Here is a 19,748-nt window from a genome sequence, read left to right as displayed (position 1 = left end):
CACAGCTGATGCCTCTTCACTGCCAGCAATGCAGGGGTTAAGATGTAGAGTTAATTCCTGAAGATGTTATCTGTTTGCTTTCCTAGGTTTGTTGGATTTTTTTTTTCATGTTTAAATAGTGGGGATTTGTTGGGTTGAAAATAAACCTATTTAAAATGAAAATAAACCTCTAAGCTGCTGGGGGGCTCTGCAGCTCCTCTCTCCAACTCCCTGGCAGGAGGGTGTGGGGAGGTGGGTGCTGGGCTCTTCTCCCAAGTGCATAATGATAGGGGCAGAGGAAATGGCCTCGAGTTGCACCAGGGGAGGGTTAGATCAGATATTAAAGAGAATTTCTTTACTAGAGAGCACGGAACAGGCTGCCCAGGGAGGTGCTGGAGTCACCATCCCTGGAAATATTTAAAACCCATGGAGCTGAGGCACCTCAGGGCATGCTCCAGTGTGTGATGCAGATATTGATAAAAATATTTTATTGGAGGTGATGGTGAGAGCTGGATGCAGTGATCTTGGGAGACTTTTCCAACCGTGACAGTTCTGTGATTCTGGTCAGATTTTCTTGTAGGGAAAATATACCTGAAATAGCTGTACCCCAGACAATGAGTGTCCCTTTTCCTTTTTGTTTCCAAATAGAGATTATTTTTTTTTTTAATGTTTTTCTTTAATCTCCTACAACAGTGTTTAACAAGAAAAGAGACTGAAAACTACTTCCCTGTATGCTACCTCCAAAAAAGAGGATTTCTGGGAAACATAACACTGAACAGGAGGTTGGGGCAGATATTCAGGTCCCATCTGGAGCTGTAGCTCTAGTGAACCCTCCAGCCTGGCACCTGCCCTGGGTCCTGAGTAAGGAATGGTCTTTAAAGACTGGTGAGAATGCAGTAATTGGTGGTAGGTGTGGATTTTTCAGAGTTTCTTGTTAAGGTCTTTTTCAAGTACAGTGTAAAAGCAGTGGTTGATAAGCACTGTAAATGTGGTGGATGTTCCCTCCTCCAGTTTTTGGGTTGGGTGCTGCCACCTCTAAGACTTGGGAAGCATTGGAAGAGGAAGGTGGTGGAGTCACCATCCCAGGGATGTCCAAAAAATGGGTGGATGTGGAGCTTCAGGAGATGATTCAGTGGTTAAGGTGGTCCAGGACTGATGGTTGGACTTGATCTTGAAGGTCCTGCCCACCCATGATGATTCTATGCTAATCAGTTCTAATTACCAAAGCTGTGCTTCAGGAAGAGGGCTCATTTAGCACTGCCCTGCCTGGGGGTGATGGTCCCAGCAGGGTGTCCCCAGCTTCCCCAGCACTGCTCCTGCCTGGCCACACTGAAGGGAAACTCCAAAGCTCAGTGGTTGTCCCTTGGTCCAAAAAGTTGAGAAAAAAATTGGTGGTGTGGCCTCTGGGAAGAAATCTGCATGCACCTAGCACAGGGCTGGCTGGTGAGACACAGCTCCAGGCTGGGTCTGCAAGTCTATTTTCACTTACCAGGAGATGTGCAGATGTTTTTTTTTCCATTTCTGGACCTGATGTTTTCATTTCACTGAAATAAATCCATTACCTGGGGTTATGATACCTGGATCTGAGCTTTGGCTGGAAAATTCCTGTTGGCATTTCCACGGGGCTCAGAATAATTGTGGACTCCACGTTCCTAAAATGTTCTGGTCATCTGGTCTGGTCTTCTCTGGGTCCTACAGTCAGGTTTCACTCAGTCACCTCCACACCCAGCCCACTACCTGAGTAAAACCACAAGTTTGTCTACAGTAAATATTGAATTTTCTGTCTCCTTAAAACACTGGGCAAGATTTGTATGGCCAGCATTGTAAGAAGATCCCCTTTGCCTCAAAGGGATTTTCATGATCCTTTTTTTGCCTAATTCCTCAGCATGATTAGGATCTCCCAACTTCTTCACAAAATAGAGCCTATACTTTTTTTGTTGTTTTGGTTTGGTTTTTTTAGGTGCCTATGCACTTGTTTTCCACAGGACTCTGGGAACCAAGGAAGTCTTAAGTCCCAATCTCTATTCTGCCACCAAACCCCACACTGCTTGGCTTGAAACCATATTGCTTTTTTTGTAGTCTATGGGGCTTTTTTGTTTGTTTCTTTTTTTTTTCCTCTCTTTTTTCTTTTCTTTTTTTCTTTTCTCTTTGTTTCTTTTCTTTTTTCTTTTCTCTTTGTTTCTTTTCTTTTTTCTTTCTTTTCTTTTTTTCTTTTTTCTTTTTTTTTCTTTTTTCTTCTTCCTTTTTCCTTTTTTTTTTCTTTTTCAAATGTATGAATCTTTGGTTTCTGTTTATCTAGAAAAACTACAGTGGTCATTTGGCTTTGAAAAGGCACAGACTGGAGATCCTCCAGGGTGCTCCAGGTGCTCCAGGAGCTGGGATGCCCCACTCTCCAGCTGCTCCTGGAAGCTGTTGGAGGAATTTTCATGGAGATCATGCTCTGCCTCTATAGATCCCTGAAGAGCTGTAAATACTAAATAATTTCCCTGTCTGGACTCGTGCAGTGTTTCCACCCATCTCCTGTCTGAGGGCATTTGGGTATGGCACTGGGAGAAGGGTTGGGATGGTGGGAAGCCAGGGCAGGTCTCCAGCAGCTCCTGTGGAAAAGATGGAGAGGTGAGGGTGTTGTTCCTTCTCCTGCCTCCTGGGGAAAGGGTCCTGGGCTCTGGGGAGTGGTTTGGTGGTGCCAGTTGGGTATTCCTTGGAAAGGGGAGCACTGGGGTTGGGAGATGCTCCTGGCTGCTTCTCCACATTAGCCAGGAAGCTGCTCTGATTTTTTTTGTCTTCATTTTTTTGGTGGTGTTCTCTTTTCTACTGCCTTAAAGAAAACCAAGTCAGGACCTGGAGAGCTTAAAAAAAAGAAAAGAAAAAAAAAAAGCCATTTCATTTTAGTTTGCAATTCCATATGAAAATAATCCTCAGAGTAGCTGGAGGCAGATGGAAGGAGCTGCTGGGGGGATGGAGAGATGTGGGAATAAGGACTGTGGTGGGGTGGAAATTGTGTGAGGCTTTTGCCAGCATGGTAATGAGTCCTGCAGAGCAGATGAATAGAGTCATCATGTTTCAGCATCCCTTGATCTGCTGGAGGCTGCATTCCCACCACTGCTTCTTACAGCCCCTCCTAGGCACGTTGGGTCTGGCTCTGTTCTAACTTTAACCTCCAGAGCAAAGAAAAAAAAAACCAAAAACTGGCCCTGAGTTGGCCCAAACTGATTGTAGGACTTTGGTCCTGATGTTTTTCTCAAGCCCTCTGCGTGGCAGCTTCCCTGGGTCTCTTCCCTTCAGCCAGCTCTGGACATCCCTGCCTGTCTGCACCCATACTGAGCACTGAGAAATGGTCACATCATTCCTGGATCTCCTTCCTGCCAGGGACCACTTGGCTGGGCTCTCTTAGACTGGAATTCATCAGGAACTGGCTTTTCCTTTGCACCAGATGAATTAATGGCATTTGCAGGTTTTATTGCCAGTCTCATGCAGTCTTGCAGTATTCCCCTGCTGCTGCTCTCAGCCAAATGCAGATTTCAGTCCCCAGAAGTGCTGTCCTGCCCAGGAAGGTGAGCAGCAGGCACCTTTGGGTGCCATTGGGTGGCACTAAGGGGCTTTGTGCCCCAGTGATGGGGAGCCCAGCAGCTCTTCTGACCCTGGATCTCCAGGGCTTCAAATCTTTCCCTACCAGAGAAGCAAACCCCTCCATCCACACCACTGCACCCTCACCCCTGGCAGCCTGGGGGGTTGTTGAAGAGCTTTTTACAATCAGAAAGGGAAAATAGAAAAATAGGAAAAATAGAAAAAGAAGTAGGAAAAACAGAGCTTTCCTGGCAGGGCTGCTGCCTGTCTGCTTCTCTGAGCTGTTTGCTGAGGAGGCTGCAGAGCTGGAGCTGATTTTTAAGTTGAGAACAAATGGTACTAGAGGAAGGTAAAACCTATTAAAATATTTGCATAGACATTCTATATGTTCTCTTGACTCAGTTGATCCATGCAGGCACCTAGCAGGCAGCAGACTAATGCTGGTCTGTGTATACAGATGTATTAATGAATCATTTTGTGCTTGTAAAAGCACCCAGGCTCCATTGCCAGCAGTGTAATATCTGAGATCTGCTTTGGAAGCTATGAAAGACTTGGTTGATGTGTGCTGGGAGATGAAGTGCTGCCTCTGCTGGAAGGGATAGAAATGCCACACACATTTTCCTGAGAGCAATCTTCAGAGCCTGGGCATGATGGAGCAGAAGCACAGGCACAAAATAAAGAAAAAACCACAAATAAATAAAATTGAGTGCCTAGTCCAAGCCTTCATTACCGGGCAGGATACAAATCCTAGCAAGGAACTTTCCCTCCCAGACAAATGTGTCCTCAATAACTTAAGGAAAGGGAAGAGGAAAGGCTGCCTTGTTAAGCCAGAATGACTCTGAATTTCCACTCCACATCCCTTAGGGAATAAAATAACTTACAATATGTTTCAATCAGCTATTGGAAACAGCACTTGTTTAAATTGTCTCAGCCTCACTGGCATGTGAAATGTGTCTTGCTTTGGCACCAGTCTCTGGCTGGCAGGGTCCCCACCTCCCTGCTCCAGCCCAGCTTGGTCTGCGAGGTGGTCCCTGCCTCACCTCAGCCCCTGAGAAGATGGGGTCTCATTTAGGCTCTCACTCATCATTTACTGCTTTATCTTTTACTGGTCTTGTTCTCTGCAGTGCACATCCTACCCCAAGGTTACTCCTTCTCCATAGCTGCCATAGATTCTTGTTAGCAAGTTCCTATTTCAGGAACCAAATAGAAAGTGGCAACAAATGCAAGAGAAGCTGAAGCAGAGGCATCAGGGGTTTTTGTGCTCATTCCTGTTGCTAGAGGTGGGAGAGGGAAACTAATTAATTTGCTTAGGCTAAAATGTGAATTGGAGAGAGCAAATCAGCAGGTAACATCTCTGCTCAAGGCCACACAGACAAAATAAATGAATGGTGTGTTTCCTCCTTAACAAATCTTACAATAAAGACCATGATATGATCTGTGCCACGAAGAGGAGCTGTCTGCTCTAAAACAAACAAGCATCCTCACTCTCATTTCTCTTGATAGCTGGGGAGCCTTCATTTTCCATTTAATAATCCCTAAGACATGAATGTGCTAAGGCTAAAAAATTCATGAAACATTAATATGAAGCCTGTTTTAACTCCAAACTGTTTGCATCCCAGAGATAATTGTTTAAGGGAATGAACTGTGTACTCTCTTTGTGGCTTTTGCATACATATTTTTCAAAAACTACTCCTGGAATTATGCAAGATAGGAATAAATACAGCAAAGGAAATTAAATCAAATTGCTACAGCCTTGAGGAAGAGGTAATGCAAATGAATTAAACACACAGAGGTTCCAAACATCTAGGGAGTAAGTTTCCTTCTGAGCATCTCAGAAGATGCCTGAGACAGTAGCACCTTCACTGGCTGTGGAGTCACTGCCTTGTAAAACAAATAAAAAGAAAACTTAGAAAAATAAACTCTGGCTACTATCTTATATTGTAGTGTTTATCATCCCTTTCCTTTTCCATTAAAGTTATTACCTGCAAAAGTGGAATTCTGAAATGAGCAACCAAAGTTAATTTTCTTTTTCTGTCACTGGGTATCATCTGTTTGTGGTGGATAGATGGCAATTCTGTATTTTAAAGACTATTTTGACCTTAAAGGCAAGGGAAACTTTAATTTTAAAGCTATTTATAAGTCTGAAGTATCTTATAAGTAAATAAACCAGGGAAAGAAGGGAGGGGAGACTGAATACCAATAAATGCTAAAAGTCATTAAGGAAGGGCTGCTGTGGAGAGGTGAACAGAGAGTTACTGAGCTCAGTGCAAGAAATGGAAACATCAAAACAAACCAAAGAGGGAGGGAGGACATCATTACAAACCAGAGACAAATTTGGGATGTTTAAACATTAAATAACCCTCTAAATAATGGGAGAAAATGAGAGCAAAATCCTCCATTAAAGGCTGTTTAACACACCCCAGGTGGAGTTTCAGAAAGCCTCAAAGCTCCCCAGTGCCCTCTCTGTTCTCCAGGACCTGTGGAGGATGCTGGGCCAAGAGGCTCCTCAGGCAGATGGGTTTTAACCATCCTCAGGTTGTGTTTTGATCAATGTTAACCTGTATCCAGATCAAAGCTGGTGGAAATTTTACCTGGATTTAAAAGTCTGTTATGGTGCTGGGTGGGAAGGTAAAGGTTTTAGGGACAAAGAGGTTATGGGTATGAAATTGTCAGGGCTGAAATGGAAAGGGAAACTGGAGATCCTACTGCACAAATGGCTCAGTGGGGGTACATATTAGTAAATTTGGTTAGTGATTGCTCTAATAGCTTTTTAATATCAGGATTTAGAAGGTATTTGGAAAGTATGACAGATTAGACAGGTTGTTTAGAGGAAAATGGGATAATCTGTGGGAAGCAGAGCAGGCTTGCCTAGCTAAACAGCTCTCCCTTAGAAGGAAGCTGGGATCTGACATCTTTTCCTTCCCAAGAATAAGCCTTTATCCTTAAATCACCACTTCCCTGCAAAGCTGCTGCCTTGAGTAACTATTAGTGAAGTAGAATAGTGTGGAGATTGCAGAGTGAGGGCAGAGGAAGGGGCTGCTGGGCTGTATTGGAAAGGCAAAGATCACAGAATGGCTTAGGCTGGAGACATTAATAATAAATTTATCTTCTTTGGTATTTATTTATTCTGTGTCTGGGCTCAAAGAATAGTTGTGCTGTCATGAAATGTTCCAGTGACACAAAATTAGGGGATATTATCAATGGATAAGGCTTGTGGTGATGAGGATTCAGGATTTCTGGTGCATTTTTGGCAGCTAACCACAGCTGTACTGGGGAGCAGCTAAGAATCTGGCATCAAGATTACACAAATCCATAAGATATTTGATCTTCAGATAGGAATGGTCAGGCTGGGATCGGTGGGGTTTTGAGTCAGCAGCTTCTGCATCATCTCTTATTCACAGTTTTATGGAGAATCTCAGTCTTGGGCAATGGTCCTTTGAGATTATCTGCTATTTCCTCAGCCTGCATCCCACTCCTGGTGCTCTTCACCACTTCTGTCTCTCTGCTCCCTTTGCTGCCAAATCATGGGAATCCTCTCCCAGCAATTCCAAACTTGGATCATGAGACAAGATTCATGGTGATTGTTTCAATCAGCTACAAATGTGAGAGCTGGATGTCATGGGCTTTGAGCAGTGTTGCCTTCATATGATGGTCTCCAAAATTTACCTTAATTCCAAGTATTCTGTGGTTATCTGGTTTCTTGTCTAAGCAAGAGGTAGTTGGATATTAGGAAAAATTTCATTACTGAAAGAGTGGTGAAGCATTGGAATGGGCTGCCCAGGGAGGTGGTGGAGTCACCATCCTGGGGGTGTTCAGCAGAATTTATTGTGGAGCTTCAGGAGATGGGTGAGAGGTTGTGGTGAGTGGATTATGGTTGGACTTGATGATCTTGAAGGTCTTTTCCAGCCTTCATGATTCTTTGATTCTATAAAATATCATAGCTGGGTGTCAGCAGCTCTAAGCAATGATGTCTTTGCACTATGATCTCCAATTTTTTCCATCATTTCAAGTATTCCCTGGTTATCTGGATTCTTGTCTGAGCAGGAGGTGGTGAGCAGCAGTACATGTGAAATTCTGGGTCCTAATTTACAGGAGCCCTGGGAATCTGTTTACAGCTTCTATTATGTAGAAAATTAAATACAAAAAGGCTGAAGGTGATTGATATTTATAATGGAGCCACCAACCAACCTGAAACCAAGATGCTCTTGGAGAGGTAATGGGAAGAGAGCTCTGAGAGGAGCATGGTGAGGACTCTGTGGAGATTGGTTTTATTGCTTAGCCCATCAGGGATTTTCTAATTTTATGGCTTTTGTCAGTAAGGCAGCTCTTTTAGTATGGATTCGAAGACTTCATGTATCTTACTGGCCCAGGAGACTGTTCAGGATTTCTTTCTCACGGATTTCTTTCAGGATTTCTTTCTTTCAAAAAAAATTAAAAAAAAAAAAAAAAAAAAAAGTATTGTGTTTTTTAAAAGAGCCACAAAGTCTTGTCACTCACTGCTTCGCATCCCATTGAAAACCCACACCCATTTTCCAGACCCTTTCCCTGATCTAAATAGCTGAGCTGACAAGAGCTGAGTGCCAACATTATTCTCTTGTCCTGCCCAGGTTGTCCTTGTGCTTCTGCAATGATTGTTATCAAAAGGCACACAGGAGGGTGAAGTTAGGTTTTTGCATAACACTGTATGCAATGCTGTATCTTATTTATTTTGTATTTTGCTGGAATCAAAAGTCTGTCAGAGTTGGTGGCTGCAAATCTAAGTTATTTAACGTGCAGTTTAATTCAAGTTATGGGGAAATGGCCCATTTTATGCTTCCTGGAACAGCAAAACTACCACCCGAGTGGGTAAAAAAGACTAACATATGATTATATATATTTGTCAAAGCCTTGTGGCAGCTGCCAGGATGGAGAGTGTAGAGTTCTTTGCACTTCATCTCCTGCCACAGGAAAGTGATGTCCCCCATGCAGCACAGCATCACTGCTTAAACTCTGTCCCATCACTGTTGCCTTATGAGCTGGATCTAAACCAAGACAAGGCTTTTATCTTTTCTTTTTTTTTTTTTTTTTTTTTTTTTGTCTTAAACTTCATCCAGAAAGCCCAGTGTGTTGGAGTGTGGGTGCTGTGAGAGGCTCAGGGGTGCTGGGCCTCCTGAGCTGTGTGGGTGAAGGAGCCCTTGGGGGATAACATTGGGTTAAACATCACATGGGTGAAGCAGCTCTGGGACTTTGGAGATCATCATGTAAAGACATCATTGCTTGGAGCTGATGGCACCCAGCTATGGTATTTTATAGAATCAAAGAATCACTAAGGCTGGGAAAGGTACTCATCAGAAAACAAGGAGCAAGTGATGCTTTGGCTGTGCACATTCCTGTCCGCAGCTGATGAGGAGTCACTGAGGTTGTGTGCTGATCATTTCTGACTTTACAGGATCATGGAATGGGTTGGGTTGGGAGGGACCTTAAAGCTCCTCCATTGCTATCCAGCTCCTCCATGGTCAGGGACACCTCCCACCAGCCCAGGTTGCTCCAAGCCCCATCCAACCTGGGCTGAGACACTGCCAGGGATGGGGCAGCCACAGCTTCTCTGGGAAACCTGGCACAGGGGCTCAGCACCCTCACACCAAACTATTTCTCCCTCCCATCTCCTCTCCATCTCCCCTCTTGCAGCTGGAAACCCTTCCCCCTCATCCCATCCCTCCCTGCCCTTGTCCACAGTCCCTCCCCAGCTTTCCTGGAGCCCCTTCAGGCACTGGAAGGTGCTCTGAGGTCTCCCCATTGCTCCCTTCATTGCAGGGATGGGGCAGCCACAGCTTCTCTGGGCAACCTGGGACAGGAGCTCACCACCCATCTTTCAAAAAAAGTATTTTTTCCTGACATCCAACCTAAATCTCCCCTCTTCAAATTTTAAACCCTTTCCCCATGTCCTCTCACTACCCCCATGTCACAACCCCTACCCCAGCTTCCTTGTAGAGTTCACCCCTTTGGGATTCAGGTTATGCCATGGGGGGGGGGTTTAACCTTTTCCAAGGGGGGGTGCTGCTTAACTCCATGCCTCCCGTTGGAATGTTCCTTCTGAATCTCCTGCTCTGCCTCCCCCAGACCCCCCAGCCGTGGAGCCGACCTTCCTGGAGATCCGGCAAGGGCAGGGCCGCGGTGTCACCATGAGCTGCCGTGTCCTCAGGGCCTATCCCACCCGTGTCCTCACCTACGAGTGGCGCCTGGGCGGCAAAGTGCTGCGCAGCGGGCAGTTCGACCTCCAGGATTCCAGCCAGTACACCCTCAGCAGCCTCTCCAGGGACAGCTATGGCATCTACAACTGCAACATCATCAACGAGGCGGGCGCGGGACGGTGCAGCTTCCTGGTGACAGGTAGGACGGGGGGGGTGGGGTGGTGGTGACGTTGGGTGATGTCGGTTCTGCTCGGGTGAAGGCATCAGCAGAGGGATGGGGAGGTCTGTGAGACAGAGCTGGAGGTGTCTGGTTGGGATTCTGGAGAGGTTGGGGATTAAAGAGGAGCTGGAGCTTGGGTTTGGGGATCAAGAGTTGTAAGAAATCAAGATCAAGACTTGAGATTAGGAAATGTGATCAAGACTTGTGATCAAGAAATGTGGTCAAGAAATGTGGTCAAGACTTGTGATCAAGGTTTCTGATCAAGACTTTTGATCAAGACTTGTGATCAAGGTTTCTGATCAAGACTTTTGATCAAGACTTGTGACTAAGACTTATGATCAAGACTTGTGATCAAGAAATGTGATCAAGAAATGTGATCAAGACTTGTGGTCAAGGCTTCTGATCAAGACTTGTGATCAAGATATATGATCAAGACTTGTGATTAAGACTTGTGATCAAGAAATGTGATCAAGACTTGTGACTTCTCTGCAGGCTTTGGGTGCAGAGTCATCAGGCACCTTGTGAGGTTTGCAGTAAGCTTTGGTTTCACAGAATCACAGAGTGTTTAGGTTGGAAGAGACCTCCAAGCTCATCCAGTCCTTTGACCAACACCACAGCCAACTACTCACCCACGTCCCTAAGGTCCAAACCTTCAAACCTTTTCAGTGCCTCCAGGGATGGTGACTCCACCCCTGTCCTGGGCCATTCCAATGCCTGACAGCCCTCACAGTGAAAAAATATTTCCTAACATCAGCCTAAAGCTCCCCTGGGGCAGCTTCCATCCATTCCCTCTGGGAATTGGCTTCCATCAGCACAGCCAGGGATGGCCCAGCAGCTTCCATCCATTCCCTCTGGTCTTATCCCAGTTTTATAAGGAGAAGAGGCTGCTTCCCTCTTTTCTTCCATTCCACACAGTAAGCTCAGAGAATTGGGGTGGATCTTCCAGGCTACGAGTACCGAGTGGGGTTGAAATTTGTTCTTTCTCCAAAGGCAAAGGGTTTTGTGACATTATTCCACCAGCTCAGAGGCTCAGGGAGGGTGTGCAGGGATCTGCCTGTGTTGTGTCATTCCTGTGCTGGATCAACACAAACTTCCTCTGGTTTTTTCATCTCTGGATCTTGGATCCCAATGCCAAACTTGATTTTTAGGTTGCAAGTCTTGATTATTCCTCGATTGGAAATCAGTTACCATGGCTTGAAGACTCCAGCAGGGTCTGCTGATCCTGCAGCAGATGTTGTGCCCAAGCTGAGGTTGCTGGAGTCACATCAACTCTATGCTCCTCATCCCTCTCACATGCTTCTCCAGGCTTTTATTTAGAATTAATGGAAGGGGAATAAAAGCATCTCTATCCCCTGAAGCATCTCTTCCCAAGGTCAGGACCCCCCTGTACCTCTGCAGCAGCAGAGGAGTATCCAGCTTCCTGTCCCATGTAGGTCAGCATGAGTATTCCCAGCCTGCCTAAGGATTTTGGAGCAGTAGCCCCATTTCTGCTCAAAATCCCTCCAGTCAGCTGCTTGAGCAGGGATGGTGTGAAAATAAAACATCAAAAAAAGAAAATCAGAACGTTCTGAGGAGAGCAAGCTAAAAAGGATCCCATCTTAGTTGGGGTTTTATCCTTTTTTTTAACCAAGTTGCCACCATCTACAATTGAGGTTTTGCTACTGGGGTTACAGGCAGCCTGGCAGCTCCCTGAATCCTGCTGGATTTTAGGAAAGTGGGAAGCAGGCATGGATTTAATGGAAAAGCTGCTGAGCACCTCTCAGAGCCCCAGCTCTGCACAAGCCCTGGATATCAGAGCAGCCCCTCCCTACACACCTCTCCTGGGCATAAAAGGAACAATTCAGTGCAGCTCCCTGGTACTTTTCAAAATAATTTGATTTTGAAGGGAAAAAATGTGGGTCTGCCTTTATGTTATTTTTTTTTATTAAAAAATATATAAGGGCAGGGATTTCCTGGGGCCAGCAGCAGAGGGCCCAGAGGTGCTGGGAACACCATGAGCATCCCCATGAGTGATGGTTTGGCTTCTTTCAAAATGTAACCAAACCTTTGGCTGACTTATCATTCCCAGACTGCCTTGGAGGTATTGCCACAGCTGCTGACTTCTCCAAGTCTTTGGAACTTAATCCAAAAGGTGGCTCTGAAGGGAATTGGGCTTTTTCCTCAAAGGATTCAATGCAGTTCAATTTATTGTTCCTCAGGCTTTGGCCCCAGCCTGGGGAAGCCTATTCTAAGGCAATTATTTTGCCCAGATTGGGGTAATCTGAATGGCTCTCTGTGATTTATTACCATGCCCCAGCAAAACACATAACTGAAAATTAGGCTTAGAATGGTTTTGTGATGTACTCTGTCTCCCATCCCACCACGTGCTTTGCCTGGGTTTAGTTTATTGTGAATTTGTACTGTGTAGGATGCTGAAAGTAACACTTCAGTTATGACTTTGGTGCTTTCCTTAGTCTTTTAAGGTGAAAAAACCAAAAAGTATTTGGTAAATATGTTCTTTGACGTGTGGCACTGAAACTGCTCTCAGCTGTATTCTGGTCCCAAGCCTCATCAGGACAAGATTGGGTTCAAGATTGGGTTTGCCAACCCAAATTATTCTCTGATTCTGTAAAAACGATGAAGCAGTTCAAAAGGAGACTTCCACTGGCCCAGGAATGGGGACACAGGAAGGGAATGGATCACTTCTTTGTCCCACAGGTGGATAAAAAAGCCAAATAAATAACCCAGGAGCAAGGAGCTGGTGATGGTGCAGAAATTTTCGTGTGGTTGGGATACCAGGAGTTGTTGTAGCCCATTTCTACTTGGTTTTATTTCCATTTTTTCATGAAGCAGCAACAATCTGCTGCAATGCTGAGGTTGCAGGAGCTGCAGGGAAGCACTGGTATTCTGAGAGGGTTTTTTGGTACAGTATTAAAAGATGTAAAGATTTATACTTGCCCAAGGGTTTACAAAGCCTGGTTTTACCTGGTTTGTATTTTGAGCCAGATTTGAGAAGATGCAAGCAAAATAAGCCACGGGTGGAAAAGGGGGTTTGATTGATATCAAATGTGTCAAGTGGAAGCAGATTTAACCTGCTGTCCTCTGAAAAACAAATAAGAACATAGAAGGGAAACTGTATTTGTGTGAAAGGAAAGTTGAGTTCACACTGCTTTTAGCTTTGCTCTCTCTGTGTTTTATTCTGTGGCTGGTCGTGCACATCATGTCCACACAGCAAGAAAAAATACCTTCCTGGTGTCCTTCAAACCCTGCCAAGGCTGGAAGCAAATGGGAAAGAGAAAAAAGAAGAAAAGAATTAAAAAGAAAAGGAAAAGGAAAGGAAAGGAAAACGAAAGTAGAAAAAAAAAAAAAAAAAAAAAAAAAAGAAAGAAAGAAAGAAAGAAAAAATATGTACAAAATGTTATGAGTGGCCCAGAAGGCTCCATGCAGGAGGAAGGATTTGGGTGCTGGAGGAACAGGAAGGTCCCCTCTGCCTGGAGAGGCATCTGCTAGCAAGGGTGGCTCCTCCAGAAATGGATCTGGAGCCCTCCCTGGGTCTCATCCTGGTTCCTGCCACCCCAGGGACACTTTTTAAAAAAATATCTCGGGTCCCTTTGAGGTAGGGGATGTTGACTCAGATCTGGACCCATTTGAGGTGTGTGCCAGTTCATTTTATCCTCACTTCTAAGCAGAAATATACCCCAGAACTGAAGCAAAGCCCATTCCTGACTCCTCCTCCCTGCACTGCAGCCTTCACCAGGCAATGATGTGCTGCAGTGCTGTGGTCCAGCAGGAAAACTTCTGCCAAGTCAACTCTGAGCCTCAAACATGGGCAAGTAGGGAGTAATAATATGATTTTATGCTCCAGTTCTTTGTCTGGAGAGCCTTGCAGTAATCATGCAGCTATTTTAGCCAGGGAAAGAGCCTTGCTAGCCAGTAGCATCCAGCCAGTGGTCAAAGCCCTTCCTTACCCCTCTTGGAGAACAGTGGCCGTGGTCCTGTAGTCCATGATCTGCTGGCAGGTGACATCCCTGCCTCTTTCCTTGGAGTATTAGGAAGAAATGATGTGGATTTGCAGATGTAAAAAGGTTTGGTGTTTCCCAATGGCCTCTGTAGCTTCCTGAGCTGGGAGGTGGCAGGATTCCTGCTCCATTCCCTGCATCCTCCAAGTTGGATGCACCTGCCCATGCTGAAGACACCCAAGCTCTGAAATCACCATGGAATCACAGAGTTCTGGAGGCTGGAAAAGACCTGAGATCACCACGTCCAGCCTTGGATCTTAAGATGACAAATGAGTGGCAGCCAGGAGGGGGCAACTGGAGCATCACTGCAGGGCTCCTGCAAACCCATGTGGGGCTCTGCTCCAACAGAGAGGACACAGAAGAGAGATCCATGATGGCATTGGGGAAATAACACACTAGTAGTGAAATCACCATGGAATCACAGAGTTCTGGAGGCTGGAAAAGCCCTGAGATCACCACGTCCAGCCTGTGACATAACCCCACCACATCAGCTGCTGCCTGGCCAGGACTTCAAGGCATGAAGTACATGACCCCTAACCAGGGTCAAGATCTAAACTGCAATCATTTCATATACTGAGGTCTGGATATATTCATATACTGAATAATGTCATGACTTGAGCTCTGCCACTCACTCTCATCATTAGGAAGGTTTCCAGTTATGTTTTTCAGGCTTAAAGCTCTGTGCTTTCCACTCTCCTGCTGATGTCCTCAATAAGCACAGGGACAGTGACTGCAGAGCTGGCTCTTCTGGGTCAATTAACACAAGGTGCTGATGAAAAATGAAATCTAGAAAAACGTTTTTCCTTTTTTCTCTTCCCTTCCTGCACCATGAGGTGATTTTGCATCAGCAATATTAAAGCCCATTCGGCTGGGACAAAAAAACTGTGTGCATCTCAATCAGTAGTGTCCATTTAATTTTAAAAATGGGACCAGAATGGTGAATGAGAGACACAGGGGTGTTACTGGGACAGACTGGTGACAGCTGCTGGTATTTTAGGAAGCCTGTATGGGAGAGGCAAGCACTTTGGTGGAAACACAGACATTTTCTTCTCTTAGAATAAGTCAAATACTCTCCTTGGTAGAAACACTTCTGTTCCTCATCTTCTCATTTCCCTCAGTGGGAATTAAGGAATGATATTTGCTTTGTTCTTTTGAATATTTATTTTTTTCTTTTAACATGTGACATTTTTTTCTTCTAAACCATTTACCACCGGTATTTTTGGCAGAGCAAAACCCTGCTTTGACTGAAAGTCTGAAGAAAAGGGATTCACTTTGGTGAACTCCAGATTTCTCATGTAGAGTCGGCACCAGAGGGCTTGAGGGTTGGTAGATTTTTTTATTTTTTTTTTTAATAATAATCTTCCCTGTTGATGCTACCTGCTTCACTACTAGTGTGTTATTTCCCCAATGCCATCGTGGATCTCTCTTCTGTGTCCTCTCTGCTGGAGCAGAGCCCCACATGGGTTTGCAGGAGCTCTGCAGTGATGCTCCAGTTGCCTGCTCCTGGCTGCCACTCATTTGTCATCTTAAGATCCTCTCTTTGGTGTTATCATTCCTGCTTGTTATTTTCAGTTTCGTGGGGTTGTTTTGTTGTGGTTTTTGTTTGGTTTTTTTTATCATTATTTCCTACTGAGTTTGTTTTTTGTCATTTCCCCACCCGAAGGCAGAGCAGGGTTTGTCTCTGCAGCCGGGTGCCCCAGGGCAGCAGCGTGGGGCCTGCCAGTGTTCTGCCCCATTACAAGGAAGTTCAGTTTACCCATTTCTTCCCTCCAAGTATATCCTAGACACTTGATAGATTTCCCTCCAGCTTGATCCAAATTTAGTCCTCATACAATGGGGAGAGGAGGGGGTGTGTGGGAATTTGTTCTTTTTGTCTCCTTGCTGTCACCCACCTCGTCCCCCCCCTTCTACTCTGTTCTCCCCACGTGGCCCAGGCTGGTTTCAGAGCATGGATGAAAAAAAAGTCACACAAGGTCAAAGAATGTCCACACAAAGACATCAACAATGGACACAAAAACTCTTCTAGAAAAGCTGACTTGCACTGTCAGGTACTTGGATGCTCTGACCTTTCTGTATCCCGTCACGGTCCTGTGCTCCCAAATCCTTGATGTTACCTTTTCTGAGCATGAGACAAATGATTTCTTTTGCTAATTCTTAAGCCTCTCATGAAGATGACTTGAAACAAACCACTTCAGAATCATCACTCTTTGACATCTGAATATTCCTGGGCCATGTCTGCGTGGTCTGGGGATGTTCCTGAAACCAAAGCATTGCATGTGGACAGAATTTCTGCAGGTTGCTTTTGAGTGCCTGCTGGCTCCAGAGCACGGAGCTCTAACCTGCTTAGTTGCTTTTAGATACTTCAGCTGCCTGGAGATTAGCCCTGACATTTTCCTCAGCAGCTGAGCTACTCCTGGTAGTTTGGCCCTGGGTTGTTCCCATCTGTCAGCAGGAGCTCAGCTCCTTCCCTTTGATGGCCAATTTTCTGATGGTTATCCTGTTGAAATCTGCCCAAGTGCAAGGCTGAGACTAAGGGCTGATTCCCTTTGCTCTTTATCTTCTTCTCTTGGGTAGTGTTATTGAGAGCCCTGGATTGAATTTTCATCTCCTTGCTGCTGATTTACAGCCTGAACAAAGATGCTATCACAGTGATGTGTGTTTGGGAAAATTGCTTTAAAACCATGCAAAAGTGGAGAACAGTGCTTCTTTTTTTTTGTTGTTTTTCCTTCCCTTTATGTCCTATCCTTTTTTTTTTTTTTTTTTCTCCCTTAACAATTCAATGCTAGCAAGACCAGAGCTGTCTTATTTTCCTGGCTGTCAGCAAGTGCAGAACCCCTTGACTTCAGTGGGATGCTCAGGTGCCCATCAGCTTGGGGAGGTGAAGCCACTCAGCTGGTCCAGCCCAACTCTTCCTCCTGAGTGGGTCTCCGTGGAAGAAACTGGTGTGACACTGGTTTGGAGATGCCCACGTGCCCTTTTGTTCTTCTCACGAGATGGCTGAGCTGGAGGTTGTGTTCAGGTCTTGTGTTCAGGTGAGGGATCCCAAGAAATTATCATATCTGGTTATCAGCATGGGTTTGGGGTGTTTCTTTTCCCCAGAAAGCAGATTTCCTGTGATTAACATCCTAGTGACACAGGGATGGCTTCTTCCATCTGCTTTACTGAAAGAGGAAAGTCCTGGCCATGGCCAAACCACACCTGAAGGCCATGGGGCCATCTGAGCCAGGATGGCTGACAGGAGAAGTGATGAAGGAATGGTTTGGATTGGAAGGGACCTTAAACACCATCTAGTTCCACCCCCCATTTTGGGAAAGGACACCTCCCTTTTGTGTTCTGCCCAGTTTTCCAGGCACTCTGCCTGGGCACACATGGGCTGTGTCCTTGAGAAAATCAGGTCCCAGCACTCTGCAAGAATTTGGGATCTTTCCCTGCAGCATTTCCAACCCATGACCTCCTAAAATGATGGGGTAAACTGACATCTGACATCTGTGAGCCCCTGAAAACAAAGTCATTCTAGAGACAGATTTAAAGAAAAAGGGTTGAGGGTCATGCTGAGTTATTCAGGATCCCCCAGCTCAGGTATTGGCATTTCCATTTTTCAGGGCGTAGCAAATAGACTTTCAGGTATGAAACCAGCCCAGGTTTTCTCTCCTCTTTCCTTGCAGTGACACAGCTGTGTTTTGGCAGATGTTAAAAACCAACACTGCTTTGTTTGGGTGTTCTGATACGTGACTGTGGGGGCATCTTTCCTGCAAGCTCAGCTCTACTCAGTGGTGGCAATTGCTGCAGAAATCAGAATTAGAATATCAAATCCAATTAAATAAAAAATGAACAGTTTTTTCTGGAGAAAAGGCTGTGTTAGTAGAGCTAGAAAAGCTTTTTTCTTCTTCTTTGAAGAGCAAATGTAAATGAGTGTGTTGTCAAGAACCTAACTCATTGCTATCTGTACATTAATTAGGTCAATGACTTTGGGTAGTCTAAAAATGCCAAATAAAAAGGAAGGATACATTGGAGTGAGTCCAGGGGAGGCTAAAATATGATTGGAGAGCTGGAGCAGCTCTGGAGCCAGGCTGAGAGTGTTGGGGGTGTTCAGCCTGGAGAAGAGAAGGATCCCATGGGGAGACCTTAGAGCACCTTCCAGTGCCTGAAGGGGCTCCAGGAAAGCTGGGGAGGGACTGGGGACAAGGGCAGGGAGGGATGGGATGAGGAATGACTTTAAACTGAAAGAAAGGAGATACAGATCAGAGATAAGGAGGATATTTTTTACAGTGAGGGTGCTGAGCCCCTGTGCCAGGTTTCCCAGAGAAGCTGTGGATGCCCCATCCCTGGCAGTGTCTCAGCCCAGGTTGGATGGGGCTTGGAGCAACCTGGGCTGGTGGGAGGTGTCCCTGACCATGGCAGGGGGTGGAATTAGGTGATCTTCAAGGTCTGAGATTCCATGATTCTGTGATGCCATCAGAGCACAGACCAAGGCCAGGTCCTTCTTTTCATCCCTTGGGCTGTGTGCTGGTGGAGCTGGCAGCAGAGCCCTGCTCCCTGGGTGCAGGATGTTTGAATTATGTGGGTTTTATTTGGGTTATCCAGAAGGTGTTGCAGGTGAACTGCAGGAACATTTTTTCCATGAGTATTTGTTTTCCAGAGCTTGCACAAATTTTCAGAGGAAAAGCACTTCAGCTCAGAGTCCCAAAGAACTGACACCCTGGGTCAGGATGGAGTTCATACCTTGACCAAACTCTGCTGCTGCTGCTTCTCTTTTGTTCCTAGCTGAGGGGCAGTATCTGCTTTGTGTGAGAAGCATTTCACACTTGCACCAGATGGAATATCCACTATCCTCAAAAATTTAAAGTATTAATAGAATACAAGTTCTTACTTACTTTATTTTTTTTAGATAAACCCAGCAATCTTTAGATGGCACACAACAGAAATGGCTTGTTAGCAGAATGAGAAAGAAGTGGAGACCTTCAGAGGTTTAAGTCAGGGAGGTTAAAGCCAGTAAAATGCAGAATTTTTTTTTAAAAATTGCTGAGTTCAAAGAAAACTTAATCCAACATTAAACCAGTTTCTTCAGTGCAGTACAACAGGTTTGGGTTGGTTTTTATTTTCCTCAACTGCAGGATTCTTATTTGTGCTAATCTAAATAATTGATACGAATCCAGAAATGAGGTCCCATCAAATCTTTTCAAAGGAGGTTATTTTTTTTTCCCCTCCATCAATTCTGTGGCCTGTAATAAGAGTATATGTGTACTTTGGGAAGAGCCCTCTGGATGTGGGAATGTACTTTCTGGAGCAGAAGATTGGATGAGTGGCATAGTTATTTGTTAAATCAGCCTGAAATACAATAAAAGCTTGAAGATTTATAAAAAGGACTAAGTGAAAATAATCAGCTGGATGCAGGGCAATCAACAGATTCATGGCCTCATTTTAGGGAGGACTTGGCCATGGAGCTCCCCCACCTCTGGAGGCTGCTTGGGTGATGGAGGGGGCTTGAGCACCCCCAAATATCTCTGTCACCAAGAGACCAAGTGCCCCATACCAAGGAGAAAACAAAATCAGCAAGAGAGGAGAACATTTTCTCCACCCTCAGCCTACCTTTTCCCCAAAGCCAACTCAAAGCCTTTCCATTATTTGCATTTTCAGCTTTTTTTTTTTTTTCTTTTTTTTTTTTTTTTTAACACCTCTGTGTGCAGACTTGTCCACAGCTGCTGTTCTGCTCAGTTTTTTTGTTGCATGCAGAGGGTTCATCATTTGCCAGGAGTGCTCATGTTAAGCCTGTGGATGCCTGGCTAAAGCTGGGATGCACAGGGAGCAGCAAGC

General features: G+C 45.2%; 1 protein-coding gene across 2 annotated transcripts in view; it reads left to right on the top strand.

The window, feature by feature from the left end:
- The window catches only part of MDGA2 (MAM domain containing glycosylphosphatidylinositol anchor 2), a 303,952-nt gene that overhangs the window by 223,341 nt on the left and 60,863 nt on the right, over positions 1-19,748 (top strand). For both annotated transcript variants that reach the window (XM_071745088.1, XM_071745089.1), the window contains exon 9: positions 9,646-9,915. In XM_071745088.1, the coding sequence (XP_071601189.1) occupies positions 9,646-9,915 (270 nt within the window). The remainder of the gene's footprint in view (positions 1-9,645; positions 9,916-19,748) is intronic.

Source organism: Heliangelus exortis, chromosome 5, assembly GCF_036169615.1.
Source record: "Heliangelus exortis chromosome 5, bHelExo1.hap1, whole genome shotgun sequence".
Lineage (NCBI taxonomy): Eukaryota > Metazoa > Chordata > Aves > Apodiformes > Trochilidae > Heliangelus > Heliangelus exortis.
This window is presented reverse-complemented; position numbering and strand designations above follow the sequence as displayed.